Raw genomic sequence first — 21805 nt, forward strand, 5'->3', positions numbered from 1 at the left:
GGGCAAAGAGACAGGGGGCACCTGTTGGAAGCTTTTTGGAAAACAACTTAAACGTTGAAATAATGAGCTTGTGAACTTTGCGCAACAGAAGAGATAAGAGACAAGCTGGTACAGTCTGAAGGTCGGCATGAAGGAGGAATTCACAGGAGGAATTCACACGCTGATACTGAAACTGCTGCGACCCCTAAATAGATGCTGAATGTGTATTGCTACGGCTGTATTTAACCAATAATAGTTTGTGTGTATAAGGTTAAAGGCCAATGAGCACAAGACACAATGCTAACCCACGTTGTAGTAAAAGGATATAACACTTCAAGTATTGTAATAAAACAGCTTCAGCACGATCATATTGGTCTGCGTCTGAATCCCACCGCAATTGGCGCCCAACGTGGGGCCCCTGGCAATTTCTTACTGAAATTGACAGTTTGCGATAAAAGAAAAAGAAGAAGAAAAAGAAGAAGAAAAAGAAGAAGAAAAAGAAGAAGAAAAAGAAAAAGAAGAAGAAAAAGAAGAAAAAGAAAAAGAAAAAGAAAAAGAAAAAGAAAAAGAAAAAGAAAAAGAAAAAGAAAAAGAAAAAGAAAAAGAAAAAGAAAAAGAAAAAGAAAAAGAAAAAGAAAAAGAAAAAGAAAAAGAAAAAGAAAAAGAAAAAGAAAAAGAAAAAGAAACTGGCTGAGAGACGAGAAGTTTTTGTTAATCGTGGCCACGAGAGAAGGTGAGCAGCCAAACGTGTTTTGGGTCATACGTTATAATGGGAAATAATTTAAGTTATGAGGAGCAAGCTATCTTAAAGCTTTTGCAACATTTCCTCTCTACGAGAGGACTTAAGTATGACCCCGTTATTTTAAAGAAATTGCTTTTATGGGCAAAAGAAACGGGCATAGTAAAGGATGCCCAGGACATTTTCCAGACAGCAATATGGGATAGCCTTGGGCAAGAATTATGGAAAGATATCTCATCTGGGAAAAAAGATTTATTACCCCTAGCAACATTATGGAAATTGCTTAAAGATACAGTAGCAAGTATGCGAGCAGAGAAAAATGTGACTTTACAAGCGTGTGCGGCTTTTTCAGATACCGGGCCAGACCAGGACAGGGGGAGAGATGCACAAAAAGTAGTGCGCCGTAAGGTCCACAGGTTTGATACCCCCCCTCCCCCCACTCCTTCCACCCTCGCTGGGTGTCTCCACCGTGCGGGGTGAGTGACCCCCCCGCGCCTGTGCCTGCGCCGCCGCCACTGCCTCAGGCTCCTCTTGTACAAGGAAAAGAGCCGCCTATGCAGCTGCCCAATCCTCTGCCAGAACCATCGGCACCTCCGTTGGAGGGTTTTCCTGACGATACTCCGGCGGTAAATCCCCCGCCGCCCTCCTCTGTAGACTTGTGGGAAGAAAACTGGCGTCTCCTCTATAGACTTGTGGGAAGAAAAGTGGCATACTCCGGTTTCAAAGGAGGACGTAGATAGACAATTAACCGATCTGAAGCGATGCTTAGAACGACTGTCGATGCCGCAACAAAAGAACGTTAAATGTTGATGACTTACCTCTTCCACCACAGGGAAAACCGTCGGCAGATGATACAGCTGCCCGGCGTTAGAAAGGCGTTATAAAAGAAGCAATGCTAGATGGGGTTATTCTGCCTCTTGATTTGCCTCATGCTTTTCCAGTAGTAGTTAATGCTCACGGGGAAAGGGCATGGCAGTCTTTCGACTGGAAAACTTTAAAGGAAATAAAAAGTGCTATTGCACAATATGGGTTGACATCTAATTATACACAGCAAATGCTTAGTGCAATGTTTTCTAGTACGGTTTTGGTGCCTAATGGTTACTATCGTTTGGCTAATATTCTGCTTACTCCATCCCAAGCGTTACATTTTAAAAGTGCCTTTGAAACTTTGGCGGATCGTGCCGTGGATAACAACGCAAACCGTGGGGTAAACGATCCGTTATCTGGAGTTACCTCTGATATGTTGGTGGGTCGGGGTCGGTTTAGCTCAGAAAATGCACGAATGCACATGGCTGTTGAAGTTTTGCAGCAATCTCAGGAGCTTGCTTTGGCAGCTTTTAAAGCAGTTCCTGAAGCTGGAAAACCTATTCCATCTTATGTTTCTGTTAAGCAAGAACCGAATGAACTGTATATGCAATTTATTGATAGGCTTACTGCAGCTATTGAAAGGAATATGGATTTGGCTCCTGGAGCAAAGGAGTCAGTGTTGATGTCACTTGCAGTAGAAAATGCTAGCTCAATTTGTAAGCGTATTTTGCAGGCTTTACCGAAATCGGCAGGATTGCAAGACATGATGGATGCGTGTGCAAAAGTAGGAACCGCTGAAGAGAAGGCTGGGTATCTTGCCAATGCATTTGCCGCTGCTGTTAAGCCGCTGCTTAATCATGGGAGAGGAGCCAAAGGATCCTCCTCTTATGTACGCTGTTATAATTGTGGTAAGATGGGGCACCTGCAGCGACAATGTCGGCAAGGTAACCTTGCAGCCAGGACTACCTAGGCTGGTCATGATACAAAAGAAAAAAAAAATTTTTTTTTTTTTTCAACTATATGTCTCTTGGGCTCTGCAGACACTCCGGGAACGATTTAGTACCTTTGTGATTTATCATTATATGGATGACATTTTAATTGCAGAAAAAGAGTTAAATCCTAACATTGTTGTGCCTATTTTTCAGCAGGAGTAAGCAAAGGCTGGATTGGTTATCGCTCCAGAAAAGGTGCAGCAGCAATCACCATGGAAATATTTAGGTTGGATCATATCTGGAACTACAGTTACTCCACAAAAAGTAACTCTAAATGAGAAAATAGAAACACTATCTGATATCCAAAAATTGATCGGTGATATCCAATGGGTACGTGCAATATGTGGTATCACTAATGATGACCTTGCACCACTTATGCCTTTGCTAAAGGGGTCTCCCGATGTGAGAGAACCTCGACAGTTGTCTCAAATGCAGAAGAAGGCATGACAAAATATTGTCAATAAAATCTCTATGTCCAAAGCCAGCCTGTGGAATCCCGAGCTACCAGTTCAAGCCTTTATTTTTAATGGTGGTATTCAGCCGTTTGCTATCTTGGCACAATGGGATGAAAAACAGGTTCATCCTTTATGTATCATGGAATGGATATTTTTGCCATATCGATTATCAAAAACCATTGTGACTAAAGTGGAAGCTGTTGCCTAAGTGATCATTCGTGTAAGAAAACGATGTTGACAAATAGCTGGGTTTGACCCTGCTATTATCTATGTCTCTATTATAGCGGAATACATTAATTGGGTATTGCAAAACGATTTTGTGTTAGCCCTAGCCTTGAATGCTTTCATTGGAGATCTTACCATTAATTACCCAGCTCACCAATTAATCAAGTTTTTGCTCCGTTACGGTTTTGAAATTATTCCAAAGTTCTCTAGGAGACCGGTTAACGGACTGACCATCTTTACAGATGCTAGTAAGAACAGTCATCAGGCCGGGTATGTGTGGCATCACAGTGGGCAATGGCATTCACAACGCTTAATGGGTGACGTTACTGATTCCCTTCAAACGTTGGAGTTATATGCCGTTCTTGAAGTATTTAGAAATTGGTCAGCAGAACCTGTCAATGTTGTTTGTGACTCTCTGTATGTTGTTGGTATAGTGCAACGATTAGAACACGCTATCTTGAAAGAAGTGAATAATTGCTGACTTAGTCAACTTTTAACCGAGCTATGGCAACTGCTAAATTGCCGTAAGCATGACTGTTTTATTGTCCACATTCGTAGCCATTCTGGCCTTCCTGGTAGCTTAGTGGAAGGTAACGAACGCGCTGATCAGTTAGTGGCCGCTGCATGGAATGGTCCGCCTCCTAATGCATTCCAGCAGGCTCGAAACTCGCATATGTTTTTCCATCAGGCTCCAAAAATGTTAATTCCACAGTTTGACATCCCATTATCAGACGCTAAAGGAATTGTTCAGGCTTGCCCTGACTGTCAAGGACAAATGTTGGGGGTGGGCTTAGGAGTCAACCCCCGAGGCTTACGGCCATTACAGCTTTGGCAAATGGATGTTACCCATGTACCAAGTTCTGGTCATTTTAAATATGTACATGTTACAGTAGACACCTTTTCTCACGCTATTTGGGCTACCCCTTTGTCTGGGAAAACAGCTCGACATGTAAAACTACATTTACACAGATGTTTTGTCGTGCTAGGAGTTCCTCTTGAAACTAAAACAGACAACGGTCCTGCTTATACTTCGCAGGCCCTGCAACGATTTATGAACCTCTGGGGAGTTAAACATGTTACAGGTATTCCTCATTCCCCCACAGGACAGGTGATTGTAGAACGTGTGCATCAAGTAATCAAACAGTTACTGTTAAAACAAAAAGGGGGAGAGGAGGAGAATTTGTCTCCTGTAGCACGAATACAGAAGGTAATATATGTGATGAATTTTTTACGGTTAGTGGGAACCAACACTGAGCCCCCCACAGTGATTCACAGCCAAGCTTTGGGCTCGGGACATAAAGAACAGAACCAAGGTATTTTGGTCCAATATAGGGACCCTGAAACTGGAGTATGGAAAGGTCCCGCTGAACTGCGATATATTGGCCGAGGGTATGTTCGTATCGTTACAGAAAGAGGCCCTCGCTGGATTCCAGCCAGATGGATCAGGCCCTGGAAGGATCTGGCTGAAGACCCGGTCGTCCAGGAGCAAGACAAGGAATAGCTAGCGAACCATATTGTGGAACGTGGCCTTTTGGACATTAATCTTGTGGTTTAGCCTTCTTTATAAAAAAGTAGAAAGTATCTTTGGCATTTCACCGAGACAGAATATATGGGTAACTTGGGCCAATCAAACAGGCCAAGAGGCCTTTTGCCTGTCAATGGCTACGCCTTCTGATCCTTTTCGAACATGTTTGATCAGTTTTTCACATATACGCATAAAAGATTTTGAAGGATATGTTAGCAGTAGTAGCTTATTAAATGAGAGTTTAGTGGGTACTGCTCACGCTAATCATACTTGTTATAGCCTTTATTATAACTCTGATATCATTAGCGCATTATTGACAGATGTAGATAGTGTTAGGCATGCTGTATTGCAAAATCACGCTGCTATTGATTTTGTGCTTTTAGTGCAGGGTCATGGCTGTGAGGAATTTGACGGTATGTGTTGCATGAATCTTTCTGACCACTCAACTTTGATTCATAAGCAATTAAGCCAGCTGAGAGCTAATATGCACAAGTTAACCTTTGATCACTCGTGGCTTGATGAATCGTTTGAAGGATGGGGGTTAACAGGATGGTTGAAAGGAATCTTAAAACAAGGACTAGTAGTTATCCTTATAGTGTTGATAATTTTGATATTTGTGCCATGTATAATATCTTGTCTAAAGCGATCAATACAGAAATCTTTAGAGGGAGTTTGGGCCGCTGAACTAAAACAAAAAGGGGGAATTGTGGGAAGCTTTTTGGAAAACAACGTAAACGTTGAAATAATGAGCTTATGAACTTTGTGCAACAGAAGAGATAAGAGACAAGCTGGTACAGTCTGAAGGTTGACATGAAGGAGGAATTCACAGGAGGAATTCACACGCTGATACTGAAGCTGCTGCGACCCCTAAATAGATGCTGAATGTGTATTGCTACAGCTGTATTTAACCAATAATAGTTTGCGTGTATAAGGTTAAAGGCCAATGAGCACAAGACACGATGCTAACCCACGTTGTAGTAAAAGTATATAACACTTCAAGTATTGTAATAAAACGGCTTCAGCACGATCATATTGGTCTGCGTCTGAATCCCACCGCACAACATCACATTCAGTTCCATCTGAAAAATTGCACGCCACAGGTCACAGTATCACAGTATCACAGTGTGCTAGGGATTGGAAGGGACCTCAAAAGATCATCTAGTCCAATCCCCCTGTCGGAGCAGGAACACCTAGATGAGGTTGCACAGGAAGGCGTCCAGGCGAGTTTTGAATGTCTCCAGAGAAGGAGACTCCACAACCTCCCTGGGCAGCCTGTTCCAGTGCTCTGTCACCCTCACGGAGAAGAAGTTTCTTCTCAAATTTAAGTGGAACCTCTTGTGTTCCAGCTTGAATCCATTACCCCTTGTCCTATCATTGGTTGCTACTGAGAAGAGCCTGGCTCCATCCTCATGACATTCCCCCTTTATATATTTATAAACGCTAATAAGATCACCCCTCAGTCTCCTCCGAACTAAAGAGACCCAGTTCCCTCAGTCTTTCCTCATAAGGGAGATGCTCCACTCCCTTAATTATCTTAGTTGCCCTACGCTGGACTCTTTCCAGCAGCTCTCTGTCCTTCTTGAACTGAGGGGCCCAGAACTGGACACAATATTCCAGATGCGGTCTCACCAGGGCAGAGTAGAGGGGAAGGAGGACCTCTCTCGATCTGCTAACCACCCCCCTTCTAATACAGCCCAGGATGCCATTGGCCTTCTTGGCCACAAGGGCACAGTGCTGGCTCATGGTCATCCTGCTGTCCACCAGGACCCCCAGGTCCCTTTCCTCAGGTCTCCAGTCTGTGTGGGCAATTACCCCACATTGGGTTATCAAACCCAGAGTAATGTTGGCTGAAGGAGCAGGAGCAACGCGATGTATCACTGGAAGGAGATGACACTGCTGCTTTTCTCCCCTGTCACAGGTTGGCTCCTCGGGCTTTGTAGTCTTGTGCTACGAGCGCATGCCCTGGGTACAGCTCTGACACACCAACACGCAAATACTTAGATTTGGTCAGCCTCTACTGTCACTAACTCATCTGTTTTTTGTATCAAGGGAAGATGAGCAGCTGCAGGTCTTTTGGTACCTTGTTTCTGTGGCATACCAACCCCAGCAGCTGTACTGTAGAACTACACTGTGCTACGTGATTTTGGTGTTAATGTCTCTCATTGCTCTCTCTCCTGAGTAGGTAACGGCTGTTATCCGCCAACGAATATCACAACCCCAACTGATGGTGGACCGTTTCCTCCCTCGACGTCAGAAACGCTGCTTCGACTTTGAAAACACACATTGTTCCAACATAACCGATGAAGCAGCCAGCATGAAGCAAGACATGCAAAATTCTCCAGGACATAATGCATCAAGTGAAACAACCCACTGGTGGTGCCCGGCTGGCTGAGGGGTTTAATTTCCTGACAGGAGGAATGGGACAGCTGATTCAAAGCATTACTGTGGAGAGATGTTTATTCCTTTTGCTATGTGTGTTTATTTCATGCCTCTGTAAATTACTCTGTATTACACCCCGCAAATTTGAATGGACATTTCCAACTTTGTCAGCCCCAGGAGAAGTGGTCTCTTGAGCGAGGGGGTGGAATATGGGAAAGTAACGGAAGATTGGAGAGGGGGACTGTAAACTCGCCCAGGTGACTCGCACCTGGGGTGAGGACAACACATCTATTGAACACTAATTGTTGTTCAACCCTCTGTGCTCACAAGTGGGATATCTGCACTTAGATAACGTGAGCCTGGGATGGGCTCAGGGACACCTTATTGTCCTGGTTTGAGCCACACAGGACTAATTTCTCCTCAAACACTTGGGAAAACTGCACTTTTAGAAGGCTCCAGTGTCTGAATTTGTGAAAATAGTGACTTTACAGCCAGCTGTGGTGTGTGGGTCTCAAGGTCTCAGTGTTTTCGAGCTAGCCAGGTGTAGGGATGAGGAGCAAGACCCGGGCACTTGACCCAAGCTGCCAACAGGGTTAGTTCATAACATCAACGTCACACTCATTATAAATTAGAAAGTTTGCTACGAAGTTCTCTCTCTCCCTTGACGGCTGCCATCCTGAGAACTTCGTGCCCTGGTGCCGGAGCCCTGAGCCCTTCCCTTCCTCCTGAAGCCGTAGCGCTCGCAGTGTCCCACATTTGCTGTCCACTGCTGGGAGTGCACAGCTTCCTACTGATAGAATTGGCTGAGTACAATCTGTGCATATTCTGTATTGGTGTCGGGATCAATATTGGTTCTTTAGTGCTGTTAATGTTAATTATCTAATCTTATTCTATTAAATCTGTTTATACTTCAGCTCCCGGGTTTCCTTGTTTTTCCCGATTTCCCTTTCCCAGGTGGGGAGGGGTCATCAGGTGATAGAATGATTGTCTAAATGACAACAGATTGTTATGGGTCTCTCAAACTATAACAAATTTGGTGCCCAATGTGGTATTGTAATGGGTTTGGCACTCAATGTGATATTTTGCACTTAATTTAAATAGTGCTGGGAGAACTGTAGGTTTTAATTGGAAAATTCTGAAGGGTTGAAGTTTTAAAAAGATTTGATTGGATTCCTCGAAAAGTCACTATGACTCTGTTGGAAAGGTTTTGAAGGAACCTGGTCAGAGTTCTCCGCTATCTTTGTATAAACTTAGGTCAGGAGCTATGGGAGCTGTGGGGGAGGTCATTGCTGTTTCTCTCTCCTTTAGGGCAGCTTATCGTTTCTCAGTGTGGATTCAAAAACATTGCCTTGTTATTTTGTGTGGCGGTATTTTGCTATGTTATCGGGTCGTTTGTAATCTTTCCGTTATTTGTCACTTATATAATAGCATCTCGAGAATTGCAGTGGTCAGACCCATCTTGGGACAGTGGGAGTCCTTTGCTGACCATTGTGCATTGGGTTATGTTACGGGTCATTTAGCAAAGGAGAGGATGTCTCTTGAGAATTTAGATGTACCGATGTCATCAATAGTAACAGTTTTTGAGAGTTTGGAATACCCTTGGAAACTTTTGATTGTTGTACTCGGGTTAAGTTTTGAGGGTTTGATCTTTTTCATTGGCTGGATCTGCAGCAGAGGGAAACATCCGGCAAAGACCCCGCCGACTCCTACCGCTCACAGCTGCCAGCGGCCTCTATGGCAGGCGGTGATCCCATCCAGACTCTGCTGGCTCCTACGACAGCTCCCGCTGCCCTCCTGATGTACACCGTACCGGCACAGCCCCCGCCAGCCCCCCCGACGGACATCCTGCCTGCACAGCCCCTGCCAGCTCCCCTGATGGGCATCATGCCTGTGATGAAACAGGAAAAAAGGACTTCACTGAGAGGTTCAAATTAACAATGTATTTGGACTTCACTCACAGGTCCAATATGTCACTATTGCAAGTTGTGTGTGTGCGATGGCGATTACACTATTGCGGTTTAAAAGACATTAGTGGGATCCACTATTGCTAATGATCCGGACAAGTGACAACACAAACCACAAGGGCGCTAGATATTAATGCCTTAGAAGAGTGCACCAGTCACAAACTCAATCACATGCCCTATACCGTACGGATGTTTCTTAGTCACTTACCCTCTCTCTCTCAGGTGAGGTCGCTCCATCCCGGGGAAGTTACCCTGTACAGCGTCCTGGATGGGGGGGACGGATCTCCTAGGGGCCAGCTGTATCCTTGGAGGATTCCCCATTTGTCTCCCCAGACCCCGCGGTTTATATTTCCTGACTCGGTGAGGGTGCAGGATTATGCCCGAGTGGATTACACTGTCTGGGATATTTCCCTCTGGTGGTGCCATAGCGAAGTCTCTGTTGCCAATTTGTGATGTCCAGCGCTCAACGTCACAGGAAGAGTGGTGGGATGGGACTCGGGGCATTTTGTTTGTTAAGGGCCATTTGGTTTTGGTTGTTCTGTGCCATCTTGAGATAAGCCCGGGCTGAGCTGTTTTGCAGCTCCCCCCAAGTTCTCTCTGCACAGCCAAGGCACGGCGGGGATGGAGCTGAGTGGGATGGCAGCTCCCTGCCTCTCACCTCTTGTGCTCTGAAACCGGCTTGGCTGGCTGCTCCCACACAGAGAGAAGGGGCTGAGTGGGGCTGGGAGGGCAGGAGGTGGTGGCGGGGGGAGCGGGCCAGCAGCCGCAGGGAGGTGGTTGTGCAGGTGCCGCGAGGGTATGGAGAATGAGCCTGGTACTTGTACAGGAGGCAGAGCCCTGCTCAGCAGTCGTGACACTTCTTCCCTGTGCACAGGGCTCCCCACTCGGGCAGGGTCCTAGCCACCCCACGGGGGTCATCCAAGGGCTGTCGGGCTACCAGGGCATGTTTTGTGTACGGCTCCCAAGGAAGGCACTGCAGGCTCCCTACCTATGGAGCCACCCAGAGAGCTGTGGAGGGGGACAAGTGATTGCCATTGCCCCAGCGCAGGAGCAGAGACAGGTGGCAGCCTTAGCTCCACAATCAGTGAAAGCAGAGCCACCGCATCAGCTCTTCAGCAAAATGCTCTGCCACTCTGGGGCAGCTGAGCGCTCAGCACCTATGCCCGCCTTCCCCCCAAAACCGATGCCCACACACGCACAGACGCACGTTTGTGTGTGAAACAAATGATTTATTGACATCTATGTACAGAGTAAAGCTCCGCAAGGGACAGGGTGGTGGCTGGGCCCATGGTAACAGGAGTCTCTGTCGCAAGGCTCCTTGCAAGGGCGACTCCAGCCGCATCGCGTCCCACTCCCCAGAGTGCGGTTCTGCTGCAGAGGAAAGGTGTGGCAGCAGTTCCCAGAGCCGACTGAGTAGCGTGTTGTGCGTGCCCAGCGTGCTCAGTTCCGCAGCACCAGCTCCCAGGGGAGTATCGAGGGGACACTAAGAGAGCTCCGTGCGTGAGGAGCTCTTTCGGTGTCCGTAGAAGAGCAGGCTTGTGAGCCGATCTTGCAGCTCATCGGCCTCACGCATTGCCTTGGCGTGGGCGGCCGGGTCGTGCAGCAGGCGCTGGAAGAGGTTGAGTGGCTCCGCTGTTTGGAGGGCTGGGGGCAAGACGATGTCCTCGGGCATGTTCTCGTTCGCAAAGAAGAAGTGGTCGAGGCGTTTGTCATGCAGGCAGCCGCGCAGGTACCACAGGATATCCTGCAGCCGCATGAGGAATTCCCTCCTGCTCCAGCTCGACACGGGTAAGGTGTTGAGGAGGTGCATGGCAACCGTCTTGAAGATAGCGGTGGAAAAGCTGGTGCCCAGCAGGATAGCGGCAAAGAGCTGGAGGCATTTGAGGTGGGCGGTGTCGTGTGGGGCCTGCCTGGCCACATGCCTGAAGAACTTCACCTCTGCCACCGCGTAGCTCTCTACCCACGTTGTGCTGGGGGTGAGGATGGCCTCTGGAGTCTCCTGGCTGCTCAGGAAGATGTCTGAGTCACCTCGCCGCACCCCAAACGTGATGTCAATGAGGATGCTTTTCCCGGAGGCGTTTGTCAGCTGCAGCTTGCAGGAGCGGCTGGAAGGCAGCACCTTCATGCTGTAGTGCTGCGCCTGAGGCATCTCTTCCCAGGCTGAGCTCACCAGGTTCTGCAACCACTGGGCGGTTTTGTGCACATCCAGGTAGGAGCCGGTGCAGAGGGTGCCGAGGAGGCCGGCCGACGTATTTTTCCTCAGCTCCTCCTCCTGGGGGTGGTGGAGGTAGAACGGCGTGTTCTCCACCAGCTGATCCCTGCTGCAGGTACACGCCAGCTCCACGCGGACGCGGGAGTTCTTTGCCGGCATCTCCGCTGCAGTGCCCAGCTCCAGGTGGAAAACGTGCCCACGGGGGGCCTTAAGGGGCACAAGCAGGCGGTACACAGCATCACGCCCACGGGGACTCCAACCTTCGAAGGCGCTGCCCACCCCGATGGCTGGCTGCAGGACCGGGAAGAAACTGTTGGACAAGCGCTCTTGCAGGACAGCCAGGAGGTCGCCCACCAGCTCCTCCACCACGCGGCTCCTGTAGGCCAGGCGCTGCACTGACGACCGGATGCGCTTTGCAAACCTCCAAAACACACGCTTCTCATAGTCGCCAGAACCTTCTCCTGCACATTGTTCGTTGTCGCACTCTGTGCTGCTGCTGGAGCTCTCCTCTGCAGCGCTGCTGTCTGGCTGGGGGCTCCTTTTGCTGAGGCGCCGGCAGAGCCTGAAGATCAGGACGAGGACTGCAGCGAGCGCCCAGACCTGCCAGTGCTGCAAGGCAGCGAAGAGCAGGTCTCCCCAGGCCGAGGCACTCTGCTCCATGTCCTGCAGCAGCCGAGTCTTGGGCTGCCTCAGCTGCTGCGCGTGCTGCCGCATGTGCCCGCAGGTGGCCTCACCCAGCTCCTGGCAGACCATGTGCAGGAGCTGGAGGATGCTCTGCACGAGCAAGGTGAGGAAGGTTGTGTCAGCCATGGCCTGTGGGAGGAGGGAGAGAAGAGGTTGAGTGGGGCTGGGAAGGCAGGAGGTGGTGGTGGTGGGAGCGGGGCCAGCAGACGCAGGGAGCTGGGGGCAGGCAGGAGAGGGGGCGAGACAGCTGGGGGGCAGCAAGGCCTGCGCCCAGCCCCGGCGGCGGCGGTGGCAGCGTGCCCGGCCCCAGGCGCTCCCGCCAGCAGCTGGGCCCTTGATGCAGGATGAGAACCCACCCCCCCGGGGGCCCGCCGTTCTGCCCGGGCCCCGCTCCGGCCCAGCCTCCCGCTGCCTGCGCACTCACCTCTGGCTCAGGCTGTGCTGGGGCAGCGCTGCCTGCGGGCGCCTTTTATAGCTGCCCCCATTGTGACGCGGCCCCTCTGATGTCACAAGCACCAGAGCGCATCACCGGCACAGCCGCCAACCAGCCCCCCCGCCTCAGCGCCTCACAGCTGCCCCCGGCAACCAGAGCCCCGACAGACACAGAGTACAGGCCCAGCCGGCAGGACAGGGCTGCCAGTTGCTCTGCTTCCACTGCTTTAGTCGCCCCCACAGAGTATTTGCCGACGTCCTGGAGTCAGGAGAGAGAGATAGTCTTGGCCACTTTTCTCCTTCAGCAACAGCTAACGCCAGCTGGACGGCTTTTCCCTCTGCAGATTGACTCCGCTCACCTTGTCCTTCAGCAGCTTCTGCCACTCGTCCTGTAGGACTCCACACCGCAGCATTCCACCTTCGATGCTTTCCTACAGTACGACAAGGCCCATCAGTAACCAGAGCATGCTGGTTCTCATTAGCTGAGAGAATGAGAGTTCATGATATGGTGGAGCTTCCTCAGCACGTGTCACCACCTCCTCTGGTGGCACCCCAAAGGCCTTGCCTTCGGGCCAGTTTGTGATCACTTCTACCATTCCTGGGCAATTAGGGTTTCCTGTTTGAGCTCGCTGTGTCATTGAGGCAACCCACTTACTCCAGGGTAGCATCGGTGGTGTGATGAGTAGAGGGAACTTTACCCTTGAACATCCAGCTCAGTCCTGGTAATGGGGGCGCCAGGAGGAGCTGTGCCTCAGGACCAATTACCTCCAAAGCAGCTCTAACTCCTTCATATGCTGCCAAGATTTCTTTCTCAGTTGGAGTATAGTTGGCCTCGGAGCCTTTATATCCTCAACCCCAGAATCCCAGGGGTCGGCCTCGAGTCTCCCCTGGTGCTTTCTGCCAGAGGCTCCAGGTAGGGCCATTGTCCCCGGCTGCGGTGGAGAGCACATTTGTAATGTCCCATCCAGTTCGGACTGGTCCAAGGGCTACGGCATGCACAATCTCTTCTTTAATTTGCTCAAAGGCTTGTCGTTGCTCAGGGCCCCACACAAACTCCTTTTTCTTTTGCGTTGCTTCATAGAGAGGTGTCACAAGCTGACCGTAACCTGCATTACGGTTTCTCCATTGCATTCTCCAGAGACCCACACCACCTAAGAAGGCTTGTGTTTCCTTTTTGTTAGGAGGTGGGGACATCGCTGTTATTTTGTTAATCCTATGCATTGGGATCTGGCGACGGCCATCTTGCCACTTAATTCCCAAAACCTGGATTTCTTGTGCAGGTCCCTTGACCTTGCCTCTTTTAATAGCAAAACCTGCTTTCAGAAGAATCTTAATTATTTCCCTACCTTTGTGGAAAACTTCTGCTGCTGAATTACCCCACACAACGATGTCATGCATGTATTGTAGGTGTTCTGCAGCTCCACCCTTCTCCAGTGCAGTCTGGGTCAGTCCATGGCAAACGGTAGGGCTGTGTTTCCACCCCTGGGGCAGTGGATTCCAGGTGTACTGGACACCCCTCCAGGTGAAAGCAAACTGTGGCCTGCACTCTTCTGCTAAAGGAATAGCGACAAAGGCATGAGCAATGTCAATGGTAGCATGCCACTCGGCTGCCTTTGACTCCAGTTCATACTGAAGTTGTAGCATATCTGGCACAGCAGCACTCCGTGGTGGTGTGACTTCATTCAGGCTACCACAGTCTACTGTTAATCTCCAGTCCCGTCAGACTTTCGCACTGCCCATATAGGGCTGTTAAAGGGTGAGCGAGTTCTGCTGATCACTCCTTGGCTCTCTAGCCGGCGAATCTGGTTATGGATGGGAATCAGGGAGTCTTGGTTGGTGCGATACTGTCGTCGATGCACCGTGGTGGTAGCAATTGGCACCTGCTGATCTTCAACCCTCAGCAGTCCCACAACAGAAGGGTCATCTGAAAGACCGGGTAAGGTAGACAGCTGTGTAACATCCTCAGTCTCTACAGCTGCTATACCAAAAGCCCACCGATACCCTTTTGGGTCTTTAAAATACCCTCTCTTGAGATAGTCTATGCCAAGGATGCACGGAGCACCTGGACCAGTAACAATGGGGTGTTTCTCCCATTTATTCCCAGTTAGGCTCACTTCAGCTTCTAATACAGTGATTTCTTGAGATTCGCCTGTCACTCCAGAAATGGTGACAGTTTCTGCCCCTTTATGATTCGATGGCAATAGGGTACACTGTGCACCAGTGTCCACCAGGGCTTTATACTTTTGTGGCTCTAATGTGCCAGGCCATCGAATCCACACAGTCCAATAAACTCGGTTGTCCCTCTCCTCCTCCTGGCTGGAGGCAGGGCACCTCTAACGTTGACCGTAGTACCTATGATTATCAGATCGGTTCCTACCTGCTCTGTAGGATTGCTCCCAGCAGGTCAGAGCAGCCTTCCTCCTGTAAGAGCCCTTTCTTCTCTCTGCTTTACTCAGCAACTCAAGCACCCGTGCCTGTAGGGCTGAGGTAGGTTCTCCATCCCACTTCCTCGCGTCCTCTCCAAAGTTGCAGGGGCAAAGACACCGGAAATCTCAGAATGGGTTAGAATGGTCTTGAGTTGGAGGATGGTTTTTCTCCAGAGTAGGAGGTTTTTTTTTTTTCTTTTGAGCAGGAGGGTGTTTCTTCTTAGCAACTGCAACATGGGTCTGTACAGGGAAAGAATGGAGTTTTTCCTCCACCTTGGTTAGTTTATCAAACAGTTTATCCGTTTGCTCAACTAATTTCTGGGTCATTTGCTCTATTTTCTCAGTCAGTTTCTCGGTGGTCACAGTCAGCTTTTCCATAGCTGCCACAGAGAATGGACGAGAGAGACTGTCTTCATGCTGTCGTACCTTATTAACCACTTCATTTACAGTTGGTGTGTCAGTATCGGATCCTCCCCAGACCATTTTTGACAATGGGTGGGAATATGTTGATGGTGCACTTTGTACAAACTTTTTCAGCATAGACCGTTTGCATGGCATTTCCTCAGGGTCTACAATCATTTGCCCATCACTATAAATCACCCCTCACACAGCCATTTCTCTCAGGTACTTAATACCTTTTCCCATGTTGGTCCATTTACTTGGACGGCATTCGATATCGTCCTTAAAGGGATACCTGCGCTTTATGGCTGACACCAGTCGCCTCCAGAGACCGAGAGTGCTTGTTTTTCTCCCAATCTCTTTATCAATACCTCCATCCTTGGCCAGGTTTCCCAATTGCCTAGCTTCTCTGCCATCTCAATCTAGGGTATCTGACCCACTATCCCAGCATCGGAGCAACCAGGAGACAAGTGTTTCACCTTCATGACGAATAAAGTCCTTCCTGATATTTCTCAGATCTTTCCTAGAGAAGGATTGAACAACTCCCTCTACATCTGAGTCCTCCTGTGGTGAGGCTGCCCCAGAAGGGGCCTCTCCAGCATCTGCTCTAGAAGGACTCTCGCCTCTGTCTGTTTTCAAAGGTCTCTTTCCCTTATCTGGTCTTGAAGGACCCTCCCCTGGATCTTGTTCAGAACTCTCCCCCAAGCTATCTGACTTGAGGTGGTCTTTGTCATAAGGGGCAGGGGAAGGAGTTGACCTCTTCTTCTTCCTCCTGGTTACCGGGGTGGCTTGTACCGATTTTGATGGAGTTGGAGTAGTTTTGGTGCTGGTTGTAGTGGCTGCAGTAGGTTGTGCCGGGAGAGGCGGCGGCGTTGCTTGTGCCGCTGCAGGAGGGGGCACGGCTTGTGCCGGGACGGGCGGCGGAGGGGCCGGTGGTGTTGCAGTGGGGGGGGCGGCTGCCGGTGGTGCCGTTGCTCTGGGGGGGGCGGCTGTGGCCGGGCCGGGCGGGGCCGCGGTTCGCACCGCTGCAGATCGCCGAGCGGCTGCGCGGGTCTGAGTGGCGGCAGCGCACGGTCCCCTACGGCTCCCCCTGCACAGATGTTTCACATGAAACCACCCCTGCACCACATTCAGGAGCCCCAACAACAAAATCACGATCTTAACAAGGTACCAGTCCTTATCCTCAGAGCCCAGGAGGTTTCCATGCCCCAGCTCTGAGGGTGTCACATCAGCATAATTATCAAAGGGCGAAGTAAACATTCCCCAGGTAGAACCGAAAGTATAACTAATAACAGAACCCATCACCTGATGCCCGAGATATACAGGTAGAGCCGTTACCCAACTCATCATGTTATACATCTGAATTGTGAACCATACCAAAACAGCACCTTTAAACCTTTGCATAAAAAGACAAAGAATAAATGACATTTGCAACACCTTTGGCAGGTTAGACCAAGTTGACTGCATTAAGGTCCAACAAAGCTGTTTAAAGGCATGATACACAATTTCGTCTAAGAACGACATGATGCAAGCTGTCTGTTCTAATCTCTGAGCAAACTGGAATTCAAACTATTTGGACAATTTATCACAGCTCTGGTGGAGCACTGCTCGGGCCCCACGTTGGGCGCCAATTAATCTGTCGTGGTTTAGGCCAAATCCACTCCTGGGGACCCGAGGGACCCCAAACGGGACCGACAGATGCTCCCCTCTACCCCTCTTCAAAGAGGGGGGCAGAGGAGGAAAAAGAGACTTAGGAGTTTAGAAGGAACTAAACTACTTTAATGAAATATTAATAATAAAATAAAAGGAAATAATGAAAAATATATACAAAACTGTTTCAAGCTCCCGAGATGACAATCACGTCACCGGCTGGCACTGGGGCAGTCCCAGGCTGGACTCAGTGACGGATGGGAACTGGATTCCGGATCTGCATTCAGGATGGGGAACACAGGCAGACAAACAGAGTCCTCCTCAGACGTCGGCCATTGAAGGAAGAGCACTGACCCTTTGATCCCTCAGCTTTTATACTGAGCATGAGGCAGATGGGATGGAATACCCTGTTGGTCAGTTTGGGGTCACCTGTCCTGTCCGCTCCTCCCTGCAGGTGGGACCCCACTATGCTTTTCCGCTTCCGACCCTCCAATGGGGCAAATCACAAAGTTGTTTGGCCGTGGGGGTTATAGCAATGAGTATAAGCAGAGCCTCTCTGCATCCCACGCCCGGGCATCAGCTGTAAACATTGGTCTGACCTCTCTGAGAGAGTGAACACTGTCTGCACAATATGCAGTTAACTTCAGTAGTTAGAAGAGGCCCCGCTAAGAAGCAAAGTTACTGAACAAAATTGGTTCTGTTTTACCTCAAACCAGGACACAGGGAGAGTTTCCTTCCATTAAGGCTCTTTTTATTAAAATAAATATTTAAATTATATAAAGAAATAAATACTTCTCTTTTCACATTAGATAACTCCCTGGAGACAGCAAAAAACAAACAACCCCAAACCAGCCCAAAGGACAGGGGCTTTGGTGAGAAATCAAGAGATGGCTTTCTTTCCGTGGTCATGACAAATCCAGTTTTAGGAATCAAGTAGACGATAGATATTCCAGAAACAGAGGAAAACTCTCTTTGAGGAGACGGTAGTTCAGCACGTTGTCCTTGGGAAGGTAAGTTGGGCAAACACGACTGTAACCACCACCACGGATGTTTCCCATTTGTCTGTAACGTGGTCGCGTGCGCTGCGAGGCGCGAGCGTGCGGCTCAGCCATGGAAGTTGACGATGTTCCTTCTTCACTCTGCCCTTAACGAGGTCACACCCATCTTTCTGGCTCTCGCTTAAGGTGCGTTAGCTAATTTCAAAGAGAGTTACTGTCTCCAAAATAAGGGGGGGGGGGGAGCGGGGAAATAAACTGTCTTAACCCACTACTTCATAACTTGAAGAGGAAAATTTGTGTGCCTGCTGCTGTTCCAAATAAGGTCTAAGAAATGTAACTACAATAACAACTAGTCACCCGGAGGTGATCACAGCGTTGTTCTAATAGTGCACATCTCACAGCAGCTGTTGGTGGTGTTGGCAAAAAAAAAACAAACCAAAACCCCAGAGTTACTGTCTCCAAAATAAGGGAGGTGGGGGGAATAAACCATCTTAACTTCTACTTCATAACCTAAAGAGGAAAATTTGTCTAAGAAATGTAACTAAAGGTCTAAGAAAACTAACTAAAGGTCTAAGAAATGTAACTACGGTCTAAGAAACGTAATTAAAATAAGAACTCTAATAGTCCACATGTCACAGCAGCTGTTGGTGGATTATCTCCCACACCATCTTCTTGCGGAAGTATGGCATGTGAGTCTGAAAAGAGAAGAGAAATCCATTAAATTACAACGTCACGGTAGAAAGAGGCGGCAAACAGGCATAAACGCCCAGCGGAGTCCTTAATATGAAGTTCCCTTTAAGAACTGTCAACCGTTTGGGTACAACACCCCATGTGGTTCCTAAGAGGGTGACACAACAACCCGACAAAACCAGATTGGCTTGACTGCGCGACAGCTTACAAGCACGCTAACAAACAAAATGCTATAAAACAAAATCAATAAAAATAAGCGCTGTCTTGACTGGTCAAAGGGTAGAAGCCATTTCTCCAAAAGATACCGAGCCCAGATATGCCAAACCCGCTGGCAGCAGTATCTTGCGCAAGAGGAATCTCACCGGCAGCAGCTCCCAAAGGCGGGGATGGAGAACCACAGCTCTGCCCTGCCCAGGCCACTTGGAAGTTCTGACCCCAGCAACTACGCACCGAAACGGGGCACGAAACCTCAGCCCCTGCCCCGGACACAATTAAGAGCTGCTGCGTAACCTCCCCGGCTCCTGTCCCTGTGCGAAAGGGGCTGGAGGGGTTTATGACCTTCACTCACCTGGCTAAAGTTGAACGGTTTCTCTCTGGCGATGTAATCTGCGTATTTGCACATAAAGACTCCGCAGTCGCTTCCGTTCAGCTGCTGAGGGATCTCCTAAGGAATGCAAAGAAGATGGAGGATTTCCCTCTGTCTCAAAAGAAAAGCAACTTGGAAGTAGCGCACATTACCCACACCGACACTGCGCTCACCGCACACTCCTGACCCTACTTGCGTAATCCCCAATACCCACTCCCGCCCACGAGGAACAGACCCAGTTCACTGCTCACCATCCCTCCCCTCTGTCTCCCGGACTTGGACACTACAACCCAAATTCTTGGCAGGCCCAGAAGGGGCAGCAGCCCTCCTCCCTGCGAGGCCTCTCGAGGTTCGCACCGCCTCTTTCTCAAGTGACCTTTCTTAAATCCAGTCTTTAGGGACTGCTTTTTACTATCAACTCCTCGAGAAACATCAGCTCAACCCTTTCTTTGTCACGGGCCAGGATCTGGGCCCCAAAGAAGCACTGACAGTTCCCATTTCAAACCCAAGTGGTGCTCACATACACGTGGCTCCATGCTGTGAAGAGTCCACTCCGAAACATTCAGCTCCAGGTTTCTTTTTTCCCGGCTTTCTTTTTGCAGGTATTGGCTGGTTAAAACAAAAGGGGAAAAAAAAATCCCTTTTCATCTCTGTAATTTAGGCCAACAACAAAATAAAGTGGCTGAAGGATCACAGGAAGATGAACGGCAGGACGGGAAAACGTCAGAGGATCCTCACAGCAGCTGACTTAAGGCTGATTTGGGAGGAAAAATCCCAATCTTCAATTTATAAACACGCTGAGAGGCTGTGAGCTAATGGTCAAGAATGAGACCAACAATTCCAACAGAGGCTTCCACACAAACCTAAGTTCATTGCTTCGGAGAGGTCAAAAAACCCCAAATCACATGTTATCAGAGGACCAAGAGACAAACCAAGCAGGGAACTGTAATGCCATAATTCCACCGTGTGCCTTCATCCCACATACTGGGATCCAACTAACAAAGTCGGTAGACGTGTGCCACGGGGCTATGGCGTATTTGGCTGTGCCTATCACGGGAAGGTGGCAGAATCCAGGCACTCCAGACCCTGGGCGGAGGGGTCGCTGTGACACCAGATAAGCAGCCGATGCCAGACAACTCGCAGCAAGCAACTCCAAGATTCCTGCTTGGTTATCTACAAGCCATGTGAAAACTTGCAGTCGCCCTACAGGGACTAAATCTAAAAACCCTCTCCTCATTCACACCATAAAAGCAGTGACGGAGCGGTTACTTACAGCAAAGTCTGACAAATCTTGTCCCCTTTCTGGCCCAGCGAGTCCAAGTACGTGATCGTATTCTTCCTGAGATCTGTGACCTGTTATTAAAAGGTGACCATTAGACAAAGCACAACCTTCTGCCGCACACCCCCCAAAACCTAAATGACTTCTCTTGCCAGTTTTTGCTCCCTGTCCAATTCTAAAGAAAAAGCCCGTGGGACTCACGGCTAGTGTCCAGTGTGCTTTCAAGTTCACAGGCACGAAGATGATGTCCTGCTAGAAGACATCGCCACTTCTGGTCCATCTTCTTACTGCATCGTAGCCCCCAGATGTTAGTTTGGGATAAAAGAAAGTACTGAACGCGTGGACCGCTGGATAGCCTTCCTTCTTGCCTCTTTCCGTCAGCAGACCCATGTAGAAATTAACGACCTGTACCATAAAGAGGAAACGTGAGGTGTCAAAATAAGACGCTGCCTTCCCCAACGAAAAATACAGCACCACCTCTTTTCTGGCCACCCTTAAGCACGCAGCGCAGAGAACTCCAGCCTCAGCTGGAGGCTTTTGTTCCCACAATTTCACACGGGGCTACATCGTCAGTTTGATCAAAACACCTGCCCCCCACGCCAATAACCCGGACGAACTCCTGGAAGCTGCGTCATACAAGAAGTAACGGAACTTCCCGAAACGCTCGACCCTTCAATACCTCAAATAAGAAGTGTACAGAGATTTCTAGGCTCTGCCGCAGAGGTCGTCAAAGAACGTTGACGAGACTTCTGTACACGGTGGGAGGGGTATTTTTCAATAAAGGCTGAATGAGACTATCCCTGTGCTGCAGCTGGTTTTACCTCATCATTTAGCCAGCAAAGGTTCCTGAGCGTGCGGATGTCCTCACGAGTGACCTTTAGTTTGAAGGCACTGCTCATGATCTCATCTGGCTCACCTCTGCCAAATGCGGCACTGACCTCTCTCTCCATGGCCTGAAAGGAACAATTAAATGGGGAAGGACTTGTGAAACAGAGCATGGAGCACGCTGACCTGGGGGCAGCTTTCCACTGAAACACGGCCTGTAAATTCAGCTCAGGTGACAGAGCAACTGCCTTCGACGGTTTCTTGGCTCAGTGAGCGGTAGCGCTTTTGCCTTGCTTGGTTGGTTTCAGCATCTCCACTTTGGACTTTAGAGCCCAGGCTTGCTGCCATTTCTTTTCACCAAGGACGTTGGGATAAAACCCGTAAACTCAGCAAACACGCTAAAGCAGCTGAAAATGGAACACAGGTCTGGCAAACCCCTTTCCCACGTGTTGCCGCGGCCCTCGCAATACCCAGGTTTAAGCCAACCCCAGCGGGCATCCTCCGTACCGAGGCAGCTAAGTCAGGAGCCTGAAAGAGTGTGAAGGTGGGGGACTTCCAA

General features: G+C 49.3%; 1 protein-coding gene across 1 annotated transcript; it reads right to left on the reverse strand.

The window, feature by feature from the left end:
* Window positions 1–8728: 8728 nt before the first annotated feature.
* On the reverse strand, window positions 8729–11738 carry LOC309685213 (inositol 1,4,5-trisphosphate receptor-interacting protein-like 1; the record flags this gene model as incomplete). The annotated part of the gene is made up of 2 exons (XM_082501023.1): window positions 8729–8766; window positions 10635–11738. Coding segments are annotated over 2 exons (1142 nt in total), but the record flags the coding sequence as incomplete, so codon positions are not given.
* Between the last annotated feature and the right edge of the window lie 10067 nt (window positions 11739–21805).

This window comes from Vanellus vanellus (assembly GCF_965231255.1).
Source record: "Vanellus vanellus genome assembly, contig: HAP1_SCAFFOLD_152, whole genome shotgun sequence".
Lineage (NCBI taxonomy): Eukaryota > Metazoa > Chordata > Aves > Charadriiformes > Charadriidae > Vanellus > Vanellus vanellus.